Raw genomic sequence first — 22974 nt, 5'->3', positions numbered from 1 at the left:
AATGTTCTATAAGTTATCTGTAGTACAAAGAACCATGAGATACCTGAAATGAATGTCTCAGTAGAGCACTCTACAAAGCTCCAAATCGTATGTATGTCTATGTTGAACTCACTTCATCACTTCTATTTATGCTTCATTTACTGATTGCTTAAAAATCTACTAAAGGGACCCATTCCAAATATGAGGACCCACATTACCATGAGCTGAAACTTACCCTTCATGGCTCAATCTTTTTCAAATTCATTCTCCTGGATTAGATGAAGTTCAGTGTTTTAAGAACTAAATCCTATTGTACAACCACCAGAGAATGTAGCCAATTTTTCTTTGCCACTAGAATTAACCCTAAACATGTACACATGCTTAAATTTACCTATATAATCCACCTACAACTGTCTCTGAACATACTGTGCAAGTAGGATCTATTCAGGCTCTCAGATCTCCTGATTGCCAGCTCCGTTGACTGTGAAAAACACTAAAAGATAATCAATTCAACTTAGATGGACTACTACAAAACAGATGATTTTAAGTGGGATAAAGAAACAACACACACTTCTCAGATCAAGCCCTAATAGCAGTCACGTAGGAGGCCTTTATGAAGGGAAAACGGCACACTAGTTCTTTCCAGTTCCCCCATAAAGAGGACACATTTCCCAATTTGAGAGTTAGAGTTCTATCCTGTAGCAAAACCAACATCCTCAAGGCTAGACACTTTTAAGAAAGTTGCCTAATAGAGGTAAGAAGTTGATTCTGAGGAAGGTGAGGTAGGAAAAACAGCAAAGATTTTATAGGAAGTGTATCTCGCACAGAGGTGGAAGTCAGAGATGACAAGTAACAACTTGAGCCACACACATGGTAGAAAGTCTTACAGGAACACAGGAGCAGCAACACAGTAATACACAGCTGCCAAAACCACAATTATATCGTAGTTTACAGGGACTGGGGGAACATGGACTGCTGCAGATAAATCACAGTATGTTGTGTTAGATCTACACTGCAAGAAAGCACCCCAACAACTAACACCCAGTCCTATCATCCCAGTCACTGCCTTATAGGACACTTCAGACTGCGCTGGAAATACCATCCAAAGGTATTCCTCCCAAAGAACTTGAAATCTTGATTGTCTACACATGTTCAATTCCATCTGCTCCAACCCGTGAATATCACCTTTCATTTTTCTTCTGCCTTATTTCACCCTCCCTCATCAAGTTCTTACCATCACACCACCAAAGCTGCAGATTCTGAAGAAATGACAAGAACTCATATCTCCTTTGGAGATGATTATTGGTATGTCCAACTGTAGCAATTATTTGAGCTGCAGTGAAAGAATAAGGCTAAATCTAACAAAATACACCACACCTACATCCCAAGCACTTACACACTGCATGGTGGACCACTTTCAAGCCAGAGCATCAAGAACCAAGCACAAACCAACTTGAGACAAGCAGCAACCTTCCAAAAGCAGAAGACTATCACTGGAACTGTTAAGAGAACTATCTCACAGGAATAAGTTATTTACTGCCCCTGTCAGTACCAACCAAAATCTTACATACTCAAATTATCAGTCAGTTTGAATCAAAAAACCAAATATGCTTTAGGAGTAACTATACGGGTATGTATGGTTATCAAGAAATGTAAAAATCATACAGGATTTTGATTCTATAAATTATAGGCAATGGAGGAATTCTTCAGGAATGGAACGAAACATCACAGGTTTACACTTAGTCAAAATGCTTTCATCAACAACTACATAGGTTGCAGAGAGCTTATGTTTACTTAAGAAATGTACAGAATACAGTAACCCATTTAAGAGAGCTCTATTTCAAGACAGTAAAATAAAAATCTAAAATTATTTAAGTTGTATTGTGCAGCAAAAAAAGTACTTTAAAATACAAAATAATTTTTAAAAAAATTAAAGTGCCAGATTCTGAACACTTATTCCCAAACCATCAGTCAATACCTGCGCAGTCCTAGTAATCTTACTTTCCACTTGGAGGAATAATATGGATGCTGCAGAATGCCTTGCTGTATCTGTACGGGGATGGCCTAAGTCTAAGAAAAGTCTTTCATGGTTTATGCAACACAATGAACACTAGGTAATCGTCTGTAATTGTAGCACCTCATCTGCTTTTTCAACAGCAGACTTAAACATTTCCTTTTATAGCCATCTTCTCCTCATCATGAGATCTGAATAGGTCAGAGTATTTGTTCTTCCTTGTCTTTTTTCTTCTTCTACTGATATTTGCTGTTCGAGCAGATGGACAGTGTTAAGGGTCCTTCAGATACACTCACTAGTAAACAAAACTGAACAGTGTTCAGAAAATTAACAAGTAAAAGAGGCAAAAACCCCAGACAATTCCCCAAGTGTTTCAAAATACTGAATTTGCTTTAGAGAAATACATAAATTCTCTCCACAGAGAATTTCAGATTTGTAAGACACGTAACATGGACTATAATCATTAAGCTTCAATAAGAATTGGCAAACCTCACAGATACAAGTCCTGCCAACAAATACATACTCACAGTAATAGAATGAGATTTTTAAGAGGCACAGAAAGGAACCCCTGAAAAATAATGCATCTGACCATTCAACAAACTTGATGAAATTTTGCATGAGACAGTAAAAAGGATGCCTGAAGACTAGTCTCAAACTCCACAAGTAAACTGAGGTTCTGTGATACAGTGTAATTTCTATGTGCTAAATCAAAACCAAGACCACTGATTTATCAAAACAACTCCACTCGTTTTTGCTTCTGGAACCCCATGCAAAGTCATGAGACAGTTCCATGACAGCCTTTATTTCTTAAAAAAAAGTGTAGTGCAGATTATTGGTTTAGCTTTGCTGAATGCTTAATAACAAGTTTTGCTTCCTCTTCATAAAAGTTGCTGTTCATTCTTCTGGTATTTTTAAGTCATTAGTATGTCTTTCCCTCCCCTCCAGAATGTTTTACAATGAGTGAGGAGAGAATGCTTTGGATCTGAACATCTTTCAAGCCAGAAGCAATTGCCACCAAATAACAAGCATACCCAACTGCTTGAATCCATCAAACTGCATTCAAGAGGGCTGGGCCAAAAACCATTCATTTCACAGAAACAGAAACCTATAGATGCCAACAAATGTTAAGACAACTACGCACTTCAAAAGTCAGTTCCTTCCATGTCTGAGTATACATATTCCTTTCGATTTTTCAGAGAGAAAGTACTGTTAAGTGGCACACACAGTGAATTTCCTTTCAAACAAACATCTGGCTCACAGTATTTGAGAGCTCCAAGCTCACCTACTTCTTCTTTTTTCACATTAGGCATTACTTGTCTGTACCATGGGCTTCTCCCTCCAGGGTGCATCTCAGAGTACAGTAGCAGGTCTGCCAGCATATCTAAACTACACAGTTTAGTTCATGATGCCAAGAAACCAAAACCAGTTTTAGAACCAGTAAAGCCACCATCAGGAACATTGTTTTCAGAACATGAGCAAGCACAGCCCTGCACTGATGGCTGTTGGTCCACACATTTCTATGTGGCTCAGACTAACAAAGGAGCCTTGTGTTTCCACAGGACAGCATGTAAAATTTGTTCAGAATACTGCCTACCTTCATATTGTAAAAATGGGTACAAAAATAGGTTCAGCTTTTCTACTGGTTTACTTTAGACATTTTTTTTTAAGCTGATGTAATTCCTGATTTTTAATCAGCATTGCTCTTACCATAGTGTATGTATATTGCCAATTCACATTTCTCACAAGACATTCTTTGCTGTGAAAACCTAATGGAGCCATCAGTTTGAATCTTTGAATACAGCCATTCCAGAAAGCAACATAGGACACTTGTATAGAAAGGACATTTTTGAAACAGATGAAATGAAAAGAGGAAAAAGAAAAACAAAAAACAAGAACCAGACTTCTGCATCTCCTGAACAAAGTTCAAGTCAAGAACAGGGCAAAATCCATGCAATAAACACAGATAAGTAATAGTACTACAAGAGGATTTTTGCAACAGGTCATAAAAACATCATTTATTTTATTCTAAAATAAAGAAAAAATTTCTAATAAAAAAAGTCTAAAGTAAAAACTTATTTCTATAACTAGAAGACATCATTATACCAATCTTCAGTTTCAGCTACATCAACTGATAAGGCAGGTTGCATTGCTACAACTTCTAGTTAGCAATAAAAATCTGTCTGATATTGCCTTTCTTCTTTTTTTAAAAAAATCTTGAAACTAGATAAAAGACACTAGAAACAGTGCCTAACCCTCTCCTTTCTAATGAAGCAATATCTGCAAGTAAAGATCACATTTTATTTCCTAGACCCATCTCTTCTACAAGCACTGTTGACTAAAAAAGCTGATTCCATTTTCTCTGTACTCTCCTGCTGGGTATTCCTGTTTGCAACTAGGATCTTCCACGACACTTCTCAAGGCTGAAGAAAGGCAGCCTTCCCAGTCTCTTCTCATACACCACATACTCCCAAACTATCTTGGTTCCCTCTTTACTAATCTAAGTTCACTACATCAACACCTCTCTTCTCCTGGGGAACCCAAATCTGGGCCCAAGCTGAATCACTGGACACAAAACTCCTAATGTTGTCTCACAGGTACATTACAGAGCTGAAGGATCACCTTCCCAAACCTGCTAGCTACAGTCTAGGTAACTCATTCCAGAGTTCTTTTTTTGCTACAAGAGTACATTGCTGACTCATGTTTAATTCTTGTCTACCTCAATCAAAATCCTTTTCTAAAAAGTGGCTTTCTAGTCAGTCTGCCGTCCCCAAAACTTTACCACTAGCTGGGGCTATGCCAACATTTGGGTTTTGCATTTGCCTTTGCTAAATGCCATTTGGTTTCTGACAGCTCTTTTTCTAGTCTATTAAGAGCCCACTGAACCACAGCACTGGTTTCCAGCCTATCATCACTTCCCCCAGTTTGGCATAGTCTACAAATTTGCTGAAGGTTTCTTGTCCTGTCTTCCAAGTCCATTAAAGACATCAAACAGATCAGCCCTAGCATGAAACCCTGAGAGACATTATCAGCAATCCAAGCAGTAAGGCAGCACTTTCATACACACTTGTGGCCAGAAGCATCACTATATCAAGCAGAAAAGCAGTTCCAAATTCCAAAAGCACATGACAACCATCTGAATCTTGGCAACCCAGAAGCAGCTTCTGGAAAACTACACATTTGAAGAATTAAGGTAGAGAGAAGCTAAACTTGAGGAAGTCATAAAAAGCCAAATCTGAGAATTCATTTATAACCTTACACAAACATCTGTCACAAATAAGGCTTCTTGGACCAGCACTACACTTGTCTGTGAAATGTTTACCTACTCCAGAATAGCACTACTAATTAAAGAACCACCTGGGTTTTCTAAAATAATTCAACACTTGAATAATTCAGCATCTAGTTTCTACTTAGAAAAACACAGAAAGGTTAATTGCAAAGAAGAAAAATGGGATGTCACTGTTTAACAATACCATGACCAAGAAAAGAAACAAACATTTTATGAAATCAGGAATAAAATATTTCTGGCAAAATTTCAGGGAAGACACTACTACAGTCTTTCAGTACAAGTAGGATGTACATTTAAATGCAAGACAGACCAAAACTTGAATTAATTAATAAAATCTAATTTTGATTAGTCATAAGTATCTGAATAAAAAAGTATTCAGATAATAAGTTTCCACTGAAACTATACAGTTTATATTTTCAGATTTCTACAGCTTTTCTTTTAATGCATTTTGCATAAAGAAGATAAAGTGTGGCCAGAACAACAAGCTTGGCTTTTTTTCTTTTTTTTTTTTTTGTTCACAGTTAGAGAGGCAGAACAAGATGACCAGGGATGGTTTAAATTATTTGGAAGCAAAGGAGAATGTACAAACTGCAATCCTTTAACATCCTACCTCCATCATGCTGACCATCCTTCCTAAAACAAAGATTCATTAACATGGAGTAGTTCATCTCTGCTCCAGCAGCAAACACATAACTCTAAGTGACAAGACACTTCCTTCCTACCTCTCTCTCTGCTTCACTTGGGTTCCACCAATTACAGACAACTAGCTAGAGTTTTTACTGAAGAATTAGTATCTTTCCTTACCAGTGCATCACTTGTAATTTCCTTATCCACTGTTATCAAAACTTTTCATGAGTTTATTAAGCAAAATGCCCAGAGAAGCTACTGCATGGCATCTATTAGATGACTGTCCTGTCAGGAAAACCTAGCTTTCTGAAAGCACTCATCATGCTTAATTCCATGAAAATTCTTTTATCTCCTCACCTTCAAATCAGAAAGATATCAAAGGGGGATTTACTAAAGTGCAATTACAACTAAAAAATTTTATGACTAAAAGCTTGACAGCTCTGAACATTTACCAAAAAAACCCACCTAAATTAAGTGACCTGCCTGATATTGTTACCTGTAATTTTGTATCCATATGCAGCCAGCTGTCCAGCCATGTATTCACCATCTGAATTATTGTGGGAACATCCCCATGTACGAATCCAGATTTTTTGAGTACCAGGAATAATGCTGTTAAGTAAAAATAAATGAAAAAGGCAAGTCAAAAGACAAACAAACTTCCCTTTTAAGCCTACTGAGCAGACTCAACTAATTGTAATTCTCCAAATGTAAAAAAAGCAACACAAGCAGCAGCAAATCCAAAAGGGCTGGGGAAAAACACTCTAATTTTAGTGTAGGAGGTATTAAGTCTGGCTGGCCACAGCAACCTGTGTGGTGCTGTGTTTTGTATTTGTGACTGACACACCTGTGGTTTAGCTACTGTTGAATAGTGCTGAACAGTATCAAACCTTCTGTTTCCCACTGTGGTATGTTTCCCACAGGCTGGAGACAGACAACAGGTTGAAAAGGAACATGGACAGAATATCTGACCCAAATCGACCAAAAGGATTATCTATACCAGATGGATTCTTTCTTTCATGTTCAGCAATTGAAACTGGGGATGCAGTCTTTCCAACCTTGCCACTGCTCTTAAATTGACTGGGCACCAGTTTGCTTGTGGGAGGTGGTGAGCAATTGCTTTTGCATCACTTGATATTTTTCACCTACTCTTTCCTTCATTTAAACTATCTGTATCTCAACCCACAAGTTTTCTCACTTTTGCTCTTCCAACTCTCCCCTACCTTACTGGAAGGAGGGGTGAGCAAGTGGCTCAGTTGGGTGGCTAGGGTCAATCCACCATGAGTGGCAAGAAAACTTTTAGAATGCAGAAGGTACAAGAGCTGAAGGATAAGAAGATTCAGTACGCTTCAGTTATGTTAGGGGAGGGAAAAAAAAACAAAAACCAACACGTAAAACAACTAACTTTCTGAAAATTAAATTAATATATAATTAAACAAGAGACCATTAAGAGAGTGCACTGAATTTAGGCCACCAGCAAACTCACTGTTAGAGCTACACTGCAATCTTTTGACATGATGGCTCCTATTGATTGTACTTTCCTACATCTTTGTATCTGCTTAAGCTCGCAGCCAAACTAACATCTGAAAGCTCAGATCCCAACCTTTCTGGACTATAGAAGCAGCATGGCAGATGTGCACCATGGAGCTAGCACACATAATGGTTTTAAGAACCTACAAAAAATATCTGCAAGCTCTCATTGAAACTCCTGGGCTAGTTATGTGCCAGTGAGCTAGACAGACCAGTACAAAACCAATACGCATACTGGAACACAATCCTTTGCCCTGCCCCCATTTTTTTTCTCTCCCCTCATATGTTTTCTGGTTTTTTTTAAAGATATTCCCTTAGTTAGAAATGAAAATTTGTTTCTGGAAGATTAATTATCATTAAATAGACAATGCATTTAGACTTCCTACTGCTGAAACAACGTTCAGTCAATGTGCTTTCTTGGGTCACAGAAACTATTTTATAGTCTGTTAGATAATATATAGGACCTGAATATTTTGGAGAACGAATCACCAGTGGGAAGTATCTACAGACCATCAGTTCAGAGCGGAGTCAATGTACCCTTACAGGCCTTCAGAGAAGGGTGCATTGTTATGCTCTGTAAAATCAGTTTTGAACACTAATGAAACACCAAAATTTAATTTCCTGCGCATTCCAGACATACTTTATTTTCACCTTTATAATGCAGGGAAATTTTATCCACCAGCTTGTAACTATTGGGGGAAAAAAAAAAGAAAAAAAATACCAAAATCCCAATGTCTCAACTGCAGTACAAACTAGAATCAGTAACTGAATTCACCTATGCTTCAATCAATTACACTACAGCAGAAAGCTGATTCTGTTCTTACAAGAACCACAAAGAATAATGCAAAGATACATTCTGTAGTTACTGCATACTTTTCCATTGAAATAAAAGAGTAAGTTCAAAAGAAGTTTCACTATATCACTTGCAGGATGTATGTACAGCCTTTGGAAATCCCAGGTGAAAAGACTGAAGCAAGGAGGACACACCCTTGGTGGAAGAGAATCAGGTCAGAGAATAGCTGAGCAAACTGAACACGTCTAAGTACCTAGGCTCTGACTGCATGTATCCACAGGAGTGATATAGATGTACTGAGGGGAGTCCAACAAAGGGCCATGAAGATGATTAAAGCACTGGAGTATCTCTCACTAAAGGAAAGGCTGAGAGTACTGGGATTCTTCAGCCTGAAGAAAAGAAGGGTCAGGAGGATCTTACCAATGCATATAAATACCCGAAGGGAGGGGTCTGTTTTCAGCAGTGCCCAATAACAGGATCAGAAGTAATTGGCGCAAACTTACACAAAGGAGTTTCCCTCTGAACATCAGGAAACATCACTGGGAGGGTGACTGACCATTGGCACAGGTGGCCCAGGGAGGTGGCAGTCATCTATGAGACATTCAGAAACTATCTAGGTGTGGTCCTTGCAAGCTTGTTCTAGGTGGCTCTGCTCAAGCATGGGAAATGGACAAAATGACCTCCAGACATGCCTTTCAACCTCAGCTCTTTTGCAATTCCAAGAATTGCTTTATTTCTCATTCCAGAAGTCAAAAGGCTACTCCAGGACTGCATTTTGAAGAACATAGATTCTATTTAGGTAATGAAAGTTAAGCATACGATTTTTCAGAAATATTTTATGCATAAAAGCTTAAGTAACAGGAACCATTTTTTTCAGACTGATTACTTAATTAACCAATATCTCAGTCAAAACTGATTTCTACAGAAAGTTTATCTAGAAAAATAAATTTGCTTAGAATTCATTAATAATTCATTGTATAAACACTATTTTACTCATTTTATCTTGTATTCATATTTTACACTAAGAAACAAAACGAACTTCCACATTTCCATATTTTTAGAAGCCAATGGTGTACACAGGATAGGAGAAAAGTAATAAGATAGGGTTGATGGAAGAATTTACCTGTCACTTGGGGGGTCATCATCTGTCTGAACATTTTTTTTTGAACTGCGTTTTCGCACTTTGGGAAAGACATTCCTTCTTACAAACTGCCGACTGCCTGGCTTCACAGCTTCTGCTGACACAATATCTTCAATATCTTCCAGAACTGAATCACAGGCAGCAGGCATCTTCGAGAAGAATTAAAGACTGGTATTAGAACACAAAATCAAGGCCTAGCATCTACTGCATATGCTCTCACAAAAAAAAGTCAAAGATATTTCTAGATATACCCCCAATACAACATACACAGGAGGGATACTGAGCACATAAAAGCTATCAACTATCCATGTATATTTCCTGATGACAGCTACATATTTCCCCTAATAGATCAAACACAAAAAGCGACAAACCACATCAGTTGGAGAATTTTTTAATAATTTGTACCTTGTTATGTTGTAATTCTGAAACCTTACAGCTCCGGAGATGACATATTCAAGATGCAAGTATTCTTAAACATGTCAGACATCATAGTGAAATAATGAGCTTATCTTACGCTTCCACTCACATCACAGGAGAAGAGTGAAAAATACAGCATTTAATTGCCAGTTACAGCATTGTTCTACCTTTTCTTTGTGTGCTGAAAACAGGCTCACAGTATTTCCATTTGTCTTCGTAGTCCTTCTGAAAATGAAACAAACTATTCCTAAAATTCCTGGGTCCCACAGGCCTTTCATTTGTATTACCTCATTGATCAGCAGAGTAAAAATGAAAATTTCCATCCTCAGGTACAAGATGTTAAACAACTATACCTAGCTAATACGATCATGTAATAGAATTAGATTTTAATGATTTTGTAGTATATTTTCCAGAAAAAAAGGAAAAATGGATGCATATGCATCTCTCAGCAGATCTCAAAATCCAGATCACTTTTCAGGAAGAGTTACTACATTAATTACGTCTTACATTGAGCTATGTGTGTAATTCTTAAGAAAAATAAAGTCTGATTCACCACTGGAAACTTGGTTTTGTACACATCTCAAAAGTTTACGAGGGAAATCACATAAATGCATTTCCCAGAGTGTACAGGGAAAACATAACATTTTCCTAACTGATAGTGAAGAACCAAAAAACCAGAAAGTTTTAATTAATTTAAAACCAGATTTCAAGAACATAAAACTCAGGTTACTGGTAGACAGAATACTTTTAGATTTTGGAACTTAATTATGCAAGAATATAAGCCAAACATTTGTGCATTTTCCCAGTATGTGTCCTTCAGTCTTGCAAAATATTAGTTTTTTAAATATAAACTGAACTATTGTACAACTGCATTTAACTTGAAAAGGAAACATAATGTCACAAAAAGAACACACCTGACAAAGACATTTAAGCATTTAGCATACTTTAAATAAAAAAATCCCAGCCTCTATAAAAAAATGAAGCAAAGGATGAACAAAAATAAAGAGTTCTGAAAAGTGAATTGATAAAGAACACTGGAGGAGAAGTGACACCTTTTACACTACTTTATACCATGAACAGAGTAGGTACAAATAGTTAAAGTTATCAAATTAATACAGTGGGAGACGGTGGGGAGAAAAGAAAAAAAAAATTGTTTTTTGAGATGCTGTTTTTCCTCTCTTCCAGAAAATAACCTGACATCAAAGAGCACCTGGCAAAACAAATAAGCTTAGTTTATTTCAGTGGCCCCCAAAAGAATATAGCCAAAATAAAATTCTTACCTTTTTAAGTGACGTATAAATCCTCTTGTATAATAATCCTGGGGAAACAAAAAAGACAAAAAGGCATAGCATGAAAAAGCACAACTAGAAGACAAGAAACCATGAGTTCATGTTATTGTCCAAAAAGCATTTGTCCTTCCTTTGCAGAAATGTCTTGCTTGCTCAGTTTCACTTCATTAAGACTGAGCATACATGCTGACTGGCTGACAAGGTGGAACAGTAGCAATATTTTCCCTATCCTCCCCTGAGCAGAGAAACTCATTTTTGTTCACCTTTTATAGACTTATGGTTTTTTTTAAATCTGATGGTTTTAAGTCCTTTCAGACCTCCTCTATATTTCTGTCTTCAATCAGGAGCTTAAAATTTTGAATGACAGAGAGTAGCTGTAAATTTTACCTAAAGACATCCATAACTTTTTTAAAAACTACACACACCATCATGGTGGGGTTTTTTTAATAACACTTTACTTGATAGCTGCATTAGTTCCATATGCATGCATGAGATCTCTTCTCACGAGCAAATATCTCTGCCACTCCTCTAATGGACTGACTTAAATAAGAGTCAATAATAAAAATTACAAGTCAACATAGTCTTATACGACAAACTGTCCCTCCAGCACTACACATTTCCCTTTAAAAAATTTTTTAAGTAAATAAAAAAACAATAAGAACACTTCCCTTTACGCGGTCTAATTCAGTCACCCCTCCTTGATCTTCTTGCACATATCAATAAATTAGTTCTTTCCACTACGAAAATTTCCACCCAGGTAGAAAAGGGCTGCTCTTTCCTCTACTTACCAACAGGTGTCTCCGGTACAGCCCCGGCCTGTTAACCCCAGGCTTACACAGAGCAAAATAAACCTTTATGTAAAAAAACGTAAAATAACACGGCCCCAGCGTGTCTCACCTCAGGGCCCCAATGCAAGCTCGTTCCGCGTCCGCGGACAAGCGGCAGCCTGGTGCGCAACCGCACCGCGCCTTACCAGGCCTGAATCAAGGATACTCCCAACTTCGGTCACGCTCGCCCCCTCTTACCGGGCTTCCATACCGCTGAAGGTACCTGAGCCCTGAGCAGTCCTACGGCCGCCAGAACCTCCGGGGGTACCTGCCTAAGGGGTCACCTCCCCCTCCCGCCTTTAACGCGGGTCCCAGGGAAGGCCCACAGGGGACAGAAGCATCGCGCGGGCGGAACACTGGCACAGAAAGGTGGGGAATGAGAGGAAGCTACCGTTACCGTCACTACCAGACAGGGAAGGTCGGGAGCGGGGCGGGGGGGGGGGGAACGGGACCTTCAGTCCACTCACCTCCGCAGGCCGCTCCTCTGCCTCAGCCGGGCTGCGCCATCACCCCCGCCACGCCCCGCCTCTGAGCCCCGCGCTCGCAGCAGCGTCGTGACGGTGGCCGGCAGCGGCAAAAATGTCCTTCCGAGCTCTGCTCCGCAACCTCGAGAGAGAGAGAGCGCGGCTACGGGGCGGGGCGGGGCGGGACGGGACGGGGCGGGGCGGGACGGGGCGGGGCGGGGCGGGACGGGACGGGACGGGACGGGACGGGACGGGACGGGACGGGACGGGGGCGATCAGGCAGTACAGTGATTGCCGGGGGCTGCCGGGCTCGCTGCGACAGCGCCGAGGTGTTTGACAGCCGAACCGGTGCGCCGTGCTCCTTTCGCCGGTGGACTGCTGTATGTGGGGTAAAAGAGCAGAGCCGGGGCCTGTCCGGAGCTGGGGGCGGCGTTGGAGCCCTAACGCCTCCTGAGATGGCCGCCGGGCCGGGCCTCTAAGGGGAGAGGGCGAGAAACGGGGAGCGGTGTCGCTGCCTCCGCTCTGAGAAAAAAAATGGAGGGGGTGGCAGCGAGGCGGGACCCTGCTTTACTATCCTGGAAGCTGTAATGGGCCGGGGTGGCCGCCTAGGGGCCCGGAGCCGTGAGGGCGACCGTCTGAGGCCGTCTCTTCGGACAGCGGTGGTTGAAAACAGATGGGAGCTCCTCGTCCTCAGAAATAAGAGGGTAGCCTGTGGGTCGGGCAGAGTCCCGCTGCTGTGGCAGGAAAGCTCGCGTTGTTTTTTGAGGCGGTGCTCCAGAAGGGTGGCTACAAGGGCGCGGGAGCTGCGGTCCACACGGAGTTGCCAGGCTGCTGCTATGTTACTGGAAACATCAAATAATTGTGAGACCGAAGGTCAAGTCGTAGAGCTGAAAATGAGATTTCCTCCAGCAGCGCGCCGTGGCTGTGTTTGACACGCAAATAACCAGTGCCGGGGCATCTGCTGAGCACGGAGGCCATGTTTCTTGGAATCTGTTGGAATAAGACATTAGCCTCTTATTTTATTCGAAAACATGGTCCAGTACCCAGTTAAAATGGTTGGATTCTGATGTACCTGATCCAAATAATGATGGGCTCTTCATACTTGTCATGCCCATAGTATTTTTTTTATTTTTAATCATTCTTTTCCTCACACTGTGCTAGTAGCAACTTTTATGTTTAGTCAGTTTGGAAGACATTGGTCAAAATGTTGTATTAGATGACTAAACTTTCTGGGATGTGTTCCCCCCTCCAATTTAGACCTTGCTAGTAGCAATTTTTCTGGTTAATATTGTAGAAGACATCAGTGGGGATGTTTAAAGCTGGAGGGCTAAAGACAGGGCTCTCAGAAGACATTGTTAAGTGAATAGTTTCCTTGTTGATCAATGTGTTATCAAGGATGAGCATAAAGCTATTGCTTTGTTTGTAATGTACACAGATAACCTTAAAAGATAATTTATATTGCATTGTTAACAATTTTATTTTGAGGTAGCCACCTTTGGGGTATAAAAATAACCATTTCTTGTAAGTGAATTTTGAACATTAAGCTACTGTCCTCAGGAAGAGCCTTTGGAATGATTATTTTATTCTCCAGATGGAAGATTACAGTCTCCCTTGAACTGGAGGGAAAGTGAATGAAAGCCCTGAGTGTATTCCATAATGGGCCTTTTGGTCTGCTAGCAGATAAGTTTGGCAACTTCTATGTATGAATATCACTTCCCCTCCCTCTCCCTTTTCTTAAAAACTGGCACTTATTTTATGCTTATCTGACGATGTTCACAGGCAAAAAATGGATATCAATGAAACCAAAGTAGCAGGAGAGATTTGAAGAGGAAAACTGGGACAGAAAGAAACAAGCACTTCATTTAAGCCAGTGTTTAAGAACAAATCATTCTAGGCAGGAGTGAACAATGTTAGTATCATCCTGGCCTCATGTTAGTCCTTGTTACATCTTAGGATACATTTGCCATTGTTAACTGGTCTGGTTTAAGCACACAAGTACTCTTTGGAAATACAGGGTGCCACCAAGAGATTCCTTATTTTTGCAGCATTTTTAGCCAAGACGAAAATGGAAGGAAACATCTAAAAATCAGTAGTTGTATTCATCTGTTTTGGACACCCCTTCTTCATAATATGGTGTAGGTAATCCTTAGTATGTCAGCAAGTAACTGTATATATATGTATTTACATATATAACCAATCCATAGTTTAACTGCTGCCTGGTAACTTCCTCTTCTTGTCAGTTCCCTGTATTCAGTTTTCTAAATATTTCACATTCAAAGTCTTTGAATTAAACTTCTCTATTCTGTGAGCAGTTCACTGCATTACCCCACCATTATCTTAACTAGCTAAGTGTTACCTCTCTGGTTAAACAGAACTGGGCAGATATCAGTGCTGGTTTATGGCTGACTAAAAGAGGAAAGTACAGCTAGCCTGAAAGACATATTCATAAATCTCCAGATGGCCAAGGTTGACAAAATACTGCTCATTAAGGGGAGGCAGTGAGCTCCAAGAGCAGCTCCCGGGCAAGCATAACCCATGAGTCCCATACCTACTGATATAAAATAGGCTATGCTGATGAATTTCAGCATGATCTGACAGAGTCTTCGCATTATTCTGCTGCCAAGAATTCATAGTATCAATCAGCCCTCGTGCCAGGGCCGTCCTATTTAGGGCTTGGGACATAGCTACAACATGGAAGGCACCATCTAGGTGCCTTTGAAGCTCATAAATCTGAATTGCTCTGTAACATATTTGTAATAACAAACCAAGTTGCACACAGACTGCTGGTAGTGCAGCAGATAGCAAGGGAAGCAGATGATTGCCTGCTGCCTCCTGACTGCAGGAAGAAACCTACCAGAGAATACCTGCCTGGAAGAAACACTTTTTAAGAGACAGCAGCTGACAGTACAAGTCTAGTAATAACCTTTCATAGACTGGAAATATACATAAGTTCCTTGACTGCCCAAAGAGCAGCTCTAGACTATGTCCTTTCCAAGCTGCCTATATACCTTACTGCTTTTCACAGGTGATAGACTCAAAGGTACCAGCTTCAGGTTTCCATCTTACATCATTATAGGTTTTACAGGAGTAGGTAGAGTAGGTAGGAGTAGTTAGAATATACTTCTAGGAAAATAAAATACAAACCTCCTTTTGGCTTGTGATTAGTAGAAGATACATCCATAGTTTTCTTCACAGCATCATTAGAAAAGGGAAAAGACAAGGAAGCAAGGACCCAATTTTTAAATTATAATCATATTCTATAATAACTAATATGCAGTTCTGTGTGGAAAAGTGAGTGGGAAGGCATGGAGAAAAAAAAGAGTCCTAAAATTAAGTAAAATAAATTAGATTTCTTCCTGTACTCCTGCGGTTTGGAAGAATCTGTCTGGTGATTTGTCAGCACTTTTCAGTGCCATACGGAATTGATAGTAGCCCATTTTTTCTGTTAGATACAGAACAGAAGTATTTTCCCTGTCAAGTTTTAGGGAAAAAAAATTAAGAAACTCCCAGACTTAAGAAAGATAAAGCATTTTGCTTAGCTGTAATGTTAGAGTAATATCCAGGCAAATCATGCTTCGGCAAGAAAAAATAACTGGGGAAATGGTGAGGTGAATTCTTGTTCTTTTTTTTATTTTTTTTTTTTAATAACGCTCTTTGCTATATAGGCTCTTGGTTCACTTTATCTTGAGAATTGTTGACTCTAGAACACTAATGGAATTGTGCAATAGCTGTGTGACAGAAAAAGCTGGCATATATAAATTTGGTGACTCTGAACATGCAGCAATGTCTCATGCTTACTTATCTCATATTTTCTTTCTGAATCAAAAATGTCCATGTCTGCATCAAGACAGTGGTGTAAAAAAAAAAAAAAATTATGGTGTCTGAAATGTGTAGGTGGATGAGTTCTCAATGAAGGTCCAAGGGCAGGACCCCTCCATATTTTTCCTGTTTTATTAAACTTCTGTGGGTAAAGGAGTGTGTAGTTGCCTATTATTCAGGCCAGTTTTGACAGATTTCTCAGAATCCTATAATAATTTGGGTTGGAAGGGACCTCTAAAGGTCATGTAGTCCAACCCCGCTGCAGTAAGCTGGCACACCTTCATCTACATCTGGTTGGTCAGAGCCGTGTCAAGCCTCACCTTGAACATATCCAGGGATGAGGCCTCAACTACCTCCCTGGGCAACCTGTTCCATTTTTCCACTGTCCTCATGGTAAAGAACTTTCTCCTAAAATCCAGTCTAAATCTCTTTTAATTTAAAGCCATTGCCCCTCATCCTGTCACTGCAGGCCCTTGCAAACAGTCCATCTCCAGCCTTCCTGTAGGCCCCTTCATGTACTGGAAGGTCATTGGAAGGGCTGCTCAGAGCCTTCATTTCTCCAGGCTGAACAACCCCAGCTCCCTCAGCCTGGCTTCGTATGAGAGGTGTTTCAGCCCCCTGATCATTTTCATAGCCCTCCTCTGGACCTGCTCCATCAGGTCCACATCCTTCCTGTGTTAAGGGCTCCGGAGCTGAACACAGTACTCCAGGTGAGGTCTTACCAGAGCAAAGTGGCAGAATCACCTCTGGATCTGCTGGCCACGCTTCTTTTGATGCAGCCCAGGATGCAATTGGCCTTTTGGGCTGCAAGTGCACTCTGTTGGCTCATGTCCAGCTTTTCATCCACCAGCAGCCCCAAGTCCTTTTCTACAGGGCTGCTTTCTAAAACCTCATCCCCAAGCCTGTACTGATAGCACTGATTGATACAACGCAGGTACAGGACCCTGCACTTGGTCTGGTTGAACTTCATTAGGTTTACATGGGCTTACTTCTCCTGTTTGTCCAGGTCCCTCTAGGTGACATCATGATATACATCAGTATTGAGGACCATATTGCAACGATGGTTCTTAAGCAGCTCTTACGAAAGACCCACATAGTAACAGCAATTCCAGCTGCAAAAAGACAGATCGCATACCCTAAATCATCTATGCATCTAGAAAGGTGCAGCACCAAGACATGAAAGGGACTACAAGTTTGTAATTGCATGTCTGGTACAGAAGGCTGTGAGAGGTGGCTTAAATAAAGTGTTAAGAGAATTCTGGAGAATTATCAGTAGGGAGGTTAAACAAATTCTCAACTGTTTCTTTCATGTCATTTAATCTTAGAATAACTCAATTTCTATAGGTTGCAAGAAGTTTGCTCATAATTCATATGGGAGAATTCTTGAAACAAAGCAGTGTTATCCCAACCTACAGACCTCCTACTATGTATCTTCACCTGTGTCTTTTATTCTTGTTTTGAATTTATTGTTAGCATAATAAAAAATATGAGATTGAAACATATCTAGTGTCTAATAAGTATGAGCACTAATAATGAAAATAGTGACACCAAGAAGCAACATGGTAGGCACCAAGAGTAAGAAGAATTTAAATAGCTGTATACAAATCTAAACTCTTTAAAAAATCCTTTTTATTAATTCATTACCATACAAAATTTATTCAAATTACATCCATTTGAAGTGGTAAGATCACAGCTAGAGACTAGGTCATCCCTTTAATAAATCTATTTACAAAACTCACCATAAAAGCTTTTTTTGTTGGGTTTTGTTGGGTTTTTTTACAGTATTTTACAGAGGGTCTTCTTAAAATAGCATACAATGCAAAGCTAAAATAGATTAGTATTTTTCCTATGCACATAGGGACAAGTGTTTTATTTGTACATAAAAAGATGGTCTGCATTAGTCTTCATTTTCTCTTCCCCCACAAAAGTGCCCCTTTGTCTTGCAAACCTTCATGCTCACACAACTTTCCTCTTCCACAAGACAAAAACTTTAAATACTACAATTTTATTTACAGATCCACATCTAAAAAAACTCTTAAAAAATTACAAACCAACTAGAAAATATTCTGGCAGTGTTTAAAAATTAATTCTATCATACAAAACTGCTAGATAACTAAAGTGTGAGTTGAGAACATATATCAACTTAAATACAACTGATGAATGATCTATGCACACATTTGTACATATAAACACACACTTAACACTGTTTAACAGTTCTTTGTGTTGCCCTTTATACATTTGTTATATTCCAAAACTCACACAGTCATACAGTTCTATTAGTACTGTGACTTCTTGCCTTTTCATGTGTGAGCTTTCATAGCAGCAACTCAATGGTACCAGAAAACCTGCATACGTAATATTCTACTACAGTACAAATAGTACTAATTTTCTGAGTATGTCAGATAAGTACACAGTAATGCAAACAAAAGGATTACATGGGCATAATCTAATCAACAATTCATTAATTTAGCCCAGAACATGGCAACATATTTTACAGTAAAAAAAAAAAATTATTTAAGACTTCTTAGAATTCCTCTCACTTTCAAAAAATAAATATTGGTACTATACTATACTACCAAATATATTCAAAAAATAAATGCAATTCAGTTGATGTGGTACTTACAGTTATGTAGTTTGGAAAAAAAAATTAGTTTTGCTGGCAAAGAGAATTATAAAAAGCTGTAAGCAGAGGAAGCTAACCCACTGAGATAAATATGATATATTGAACAAACAAAGCTTGGCATAAGTGTTTTCCATAGAGGGAAAAACCCACAGTGCATCTCTAGTAGGCACTTAACAAAAAGCCCCACTTAGTACCACAAAAATTTATGTACCAATTCTAATGCACACTGGGGGCAGTAAAATTTAACTGTGCATCTTCGTTCTAGTTTAAAAAAACAACGAACAAACACTACTTTCACACACACACACACACACACACACACAAGCATTTTGAAAAACCTGTGATTACTACATGAAGTGGCAGAACCTTATACTTTTCAATATTTGCAATGTACACTACATTTACAGTGTATTTTTTTTTTATTAAAAGCTTTTAAGGATGTATTTGACCTCAGAATGAGACATATACACAGCTCAAAATGAGCCTTATGACAGCAATTTAAACATTCCCACAAGTAGCTGAAGAATCCCATTTCACACTTTTGCATTATTTCATATTTCTGTTGTGACACTCAAAAGACATGCATTCTCTGCAGAAGGCACAACCTGAAATACTATTAAAAAATTGTTATTTAGGACTAGACCAGTTCACTGAGCCCTTCTCCATAAGCCCACTTGTCACAGTAAGCAGAGACTGGGGGAGTGTGAAGACAAAGCATTGACAGTCACCTGCTTGCATTTGCTGACTTACAAGGCGCTGGGGCTCAGAGTCAAGAAGGCCTTGCTGGAAAGGCCTTTGCTTGTTGTTTATAGTATTTTAGGGAGTACTTAATTAAAATATCAGCACTGTTTAAGAGCCTAGACTATTTAATAATGCTATTTTATAGTAACTAGGGGCAACTCTGAATGACGGCAGGTTTTTTGATTCCATTAAAAACACGATTTAGATATAGACAGAACTTAAGAGAATCAGCTGTATATAAATTCATCCACCAACGAAGGAAGCTTCTCTAAATCATAAGCATCAAAGAGGTCACTGATGCCTTCTTCATCTCCAAGGCTCAGTAAATAATCTTCTTGAAGCAGAGGAGGCAGCAAATTCACAAATGGTCCTTCAAAGTTTGAGGGAATTTGGTCCTCGGTCTGCTGGAGAAGGTTGGCTGGAGAAGCCAATGGAGAGATTGTTGCCATATTTACTGAGCAGTCACCTTGTCCTGAGTTAGCAGATGCCACTTCTGTAGAAGAACGGAGAGAATCATCTCATCAGACATATCAGACACAGTTCAACTAAAGAAACAACTAAGTGGTGTGCCTTTCATAAAGCATCATTAAAAAAAAAAAAAAAAAAAGGAAGAAAATGGGCTCCACATAATATCTAGCTTACTTTTCTTAAGTTACAAAGGGCTACTCAAAAATATGTATATTACTATAACCACTGACTTTTCTACTAAAAAATTATTTTCCAAAGTTTAAACAACACTTGAGGGGGAAAAGGATAAAAAATAATAAAAAAAAAACCATCAAGCCTAGTGAGAGATGTCCATTTCTTGGTGGAATCCAGGCAAAATGAAAACTGTCACTGCAAGAGATGTCATCAGTGTGACTGCATAGCTACATATACCCATGTACAGATTTCTGCCTCTTGTGTTGAGGCAAATCTTTGATGCTAGTGTCCTATTTGAAAGCACAAAAGAAAAAAAATTTCATTTTTCAGTAAGGCATAAACTTAGGTTTAATGGTTCCATATGAACTATTGCAAATAGTTCTGTATGAATGGAATGATGGATTCATACGGAATTCTGTATGAACTATTGAAAATAGTCTGTATGCAAATATAAACTTATTTTAAGCAACTGATGCAGAAGAAAATGTGTTTCCCACTATATAAAACAAGAAAGGCACAGTAAAAAGTAGATACCTTAGCTTTTCACTTAGAAAAATAAAGGCAGAAAATAAGAGCTGGATATGGCATGTTCAAAATGAAATCTTGAATGAGAGCATGAAGGAAGGCAATTAGTATTATAAAGAAATATTTTTACCTTTGGAAATGGTTTTGGAAATATTTCCATTGTGGTCCTGACTATAGCTTTTCATTGGACTGATGGCATCGTTTTCCTCTGGGCACAGATAAACTTCAATAGGTCCTTGAGTACTAGATAAATGTATCAATGCACTCTGCTAACAAAACAAACATCAGTAAGGTGTTATACTAGTGAACACTACAAAATATTGTCAATACAGGATAAATTCTTATTGGAGAGTGAGTGCTTGCATACATTTGTTAACTAATCAAAAGAATCTGAAATTCCCCATGCAATTTTTTTTTTTTTTTGGAGGATGTGCAAGGCTTGGCTGATGTATCTTATGGACTGGAAGAGAACATAAAAGCTTTTCTCCACGGTTTGTAGTACAAAAATCTCAGAATATCACTGTTTTCTGTGTTGTTAACTTTTTATTATAATCATAATAACCCAGAGCCTTGTGATGTAAACAAACTATGGGATGCAAGTCACCAGTTTTATTTTTATTCATATAACCATATTATAGGATGTATTCAGTAAAAGCTTTAAAATAATGCCACAACATGCTTCTCACTCATCCAAAAACCTTCAGCACTAATTCACACTGAACTCAAATAGCTACATATAAGTTCCTCTGTTTATCAAGAGAGTTTTCCAAATAACAAAAAAAATATGCACTTTTCTTCACCCAAACTTGTTTCTGTAAGCCCTTCTGCCCTTCAAGACAGCAACTCTAATTTTTATGTTTTTTCTGAATAAAAGGAACTTCTAATTTGTCTCTATGAATTATCTTTTCTTAACTTTGTGAGACCCCAACTGGAGTACTGTGTCCAGTTCAGGAGCCCCTAATACAAGAAGGACACAAAGTTCTTGAAGCAAGTCCAGAGGAGGGACACAAAGATGATTATCAGAGGCCTGGAGCATCTCTCCTATGAAAACAGGCCAAGAGAGTTGGGATTGGACCTTATAGTGGCCTGCCAGTGCCTGTAGGAAAGCTAGGGAGGGAGTTTTTACAAGGGCATGCAGTTATAGGACAAGAGGTAATGGCTTAAAACTGGAAGAGGGTAGATTTAGGTTATATACATTAGGAAGAAATCCTTCACTGTGAGGGTGCTGAGACACTGGAACAGGTTGCCAAGGGAAGTTTTGGATGCCCTCTCCTGTGAAGTGTTGAAGGAGATATTGGATGGGGCTTTGAGCAATGTGGTCTAGTGGGAGTCCCTGCCCATGCAGGGGGGTTAGAAATACATGATCTTGAAGGTCCCTCCCAACCCAAACCATTCTGTGAACTTTCACACATTGATTTAATACAGTAAGATGAGATATATAGACAGATAAAAAAATAGGAAATGTTGCTCTTAGTGTTATGATGGAAAATCACTAACTACTCCAGTTTAAAATAAACCTGCTTCAGCTGTATTGCATTAATAGTTTTTAAAAACCTGAATATAGGCATTATATACCATCTTTGCAGACCTTTCAAATACATTGTATTGTGCCCTCTTACAAAAAAGTTCCTTACATTATTCAGACAGTTACATAGCATAATAGCTTTTTAAAATCCAGAGAACAACAACTTAACAGGGATTCTTCAGGGCACAAAAACCAGTTGAAAGTACTTAGGGCAGTTCTACAGATAACTCGAAAAAAAGGACACAGGAAGAGCAGAAGTTGGGGGAGGTACCATGGAGTGACTGAGGTATGCAAAAAAAGACACTGAAACGTAACTGGAAATGAGATGAAGACGTAGGACTTCTGCCTGAAGCTGAAAATTAAGTAAGTTTGGTATAGGGCATAAGGGAGGTCTAGGCACTCATTTTAATGATTCTTCTCTACTTGCCTGATTTCACTGGACTAAAAATCAAAGCATAAGGCCTAGAGGAAAGAAAAAGGAAAGCAAGCAGTGATAACTGTATATAATTATGCACTGAAAAAAGATGCCCCTTCCTCATTGCAGCAACATGATTTATTTTTCCAAAACCTATACCTAGGTTCAAAGGGAAATTAAGGACAAAGGCAGAGATAAAAAAAGGATGGAAAACATAATATGCCTAAGCAAAAGTAGCAAATCATCTGAGGAAAAGTGACAGGGAGTCTGGAGTCTCTTCCTGCCCTCCTGGCAGCAGGTAGATCTGGGCTCAGTGGAAC

General features: G+C 39.1%; 2 protein-coding genes across 6 annotated transcripts in view; both read right to left on the bottom strand.

The window, feature by feature from the left end:
• The window catches only part of CDKAL1 (CDK5 regulatory subunit associated protein 1 like 1), a 377489-nt gene extending 364963 nt beyond the window's left edge, over window positions 1-12526 (bottom strand). Inside the window, exons 1-5 of one of the 3 annotated variants that reach the window (XM_030445448.1) lie at window positions 12368-12526; window positions 12099-12256; window positions 11063-11102; window positions 9350-9520; window positions 6403-6515 (exon numbers count right to left, since the gene is read on the bottom strand). In XM_030445448.1, coding sequence (XP_030301308.1) covers window positions 6403-6515; window positions 9350-9516 — 280 coding nt within the window. In that variant the 5' untranslated portion in view covers window positions 9517-9520; window positions 11063-11102; window positions 12099-12256; window positions 12368-12526. The other 2 variants (XM_030445446.1, XM_030445447.1) reach the window with 2 other exon arrangements.
• A 6210-nt stretch (window positions 12527-18736) lies between these two features.
• The window catches only part of E2F3 (E2F transcription factor 3), a 46582-nt gene continuing 42344 nt past the window's right edge, over window positions 18737-22974 (bottom strand). The window contains exons 6-7 of one of the 3 annotated variants that reach the window (XM_030446409.1): window positions 20845-20983; window positions 18737-20040 (exon numbers count right to left, since the gene is read on the bottom strand). In XM_030446409.1, the coding sequence (XP_030302269.1) occupies window positions 19775-20040; window positions 20845-20983 (405 nt within the window). In that variant the 3' untranslated portion in view covers window positions 18737-19774. The remainder of the gene's footprint in view (window positions 20041-20844; window positions 20984-22974) is intronic. The other 2 variants (XM_030446411.1, XM_030446410.1) reach the window with 2 other exon arrangements.

This window comes from Calypte anna, chromosome 2 (assembly GCF_003957555.1).
Source record: "Calypte anna isolate BGI_N300 chromosome 2, bCalAnn1_v1.p, whole genome shotgun sequence".
NCBI classification, from domain to species: domain Eukaryota; kingdom Metazoa; phylum Chordata; class Aves; order Apodiformes; family Trochilidae; genus Calypte; species Calypte anna.
This window is presented reverse-complemented; position numbering and strand designations above follow the sequence as displayed.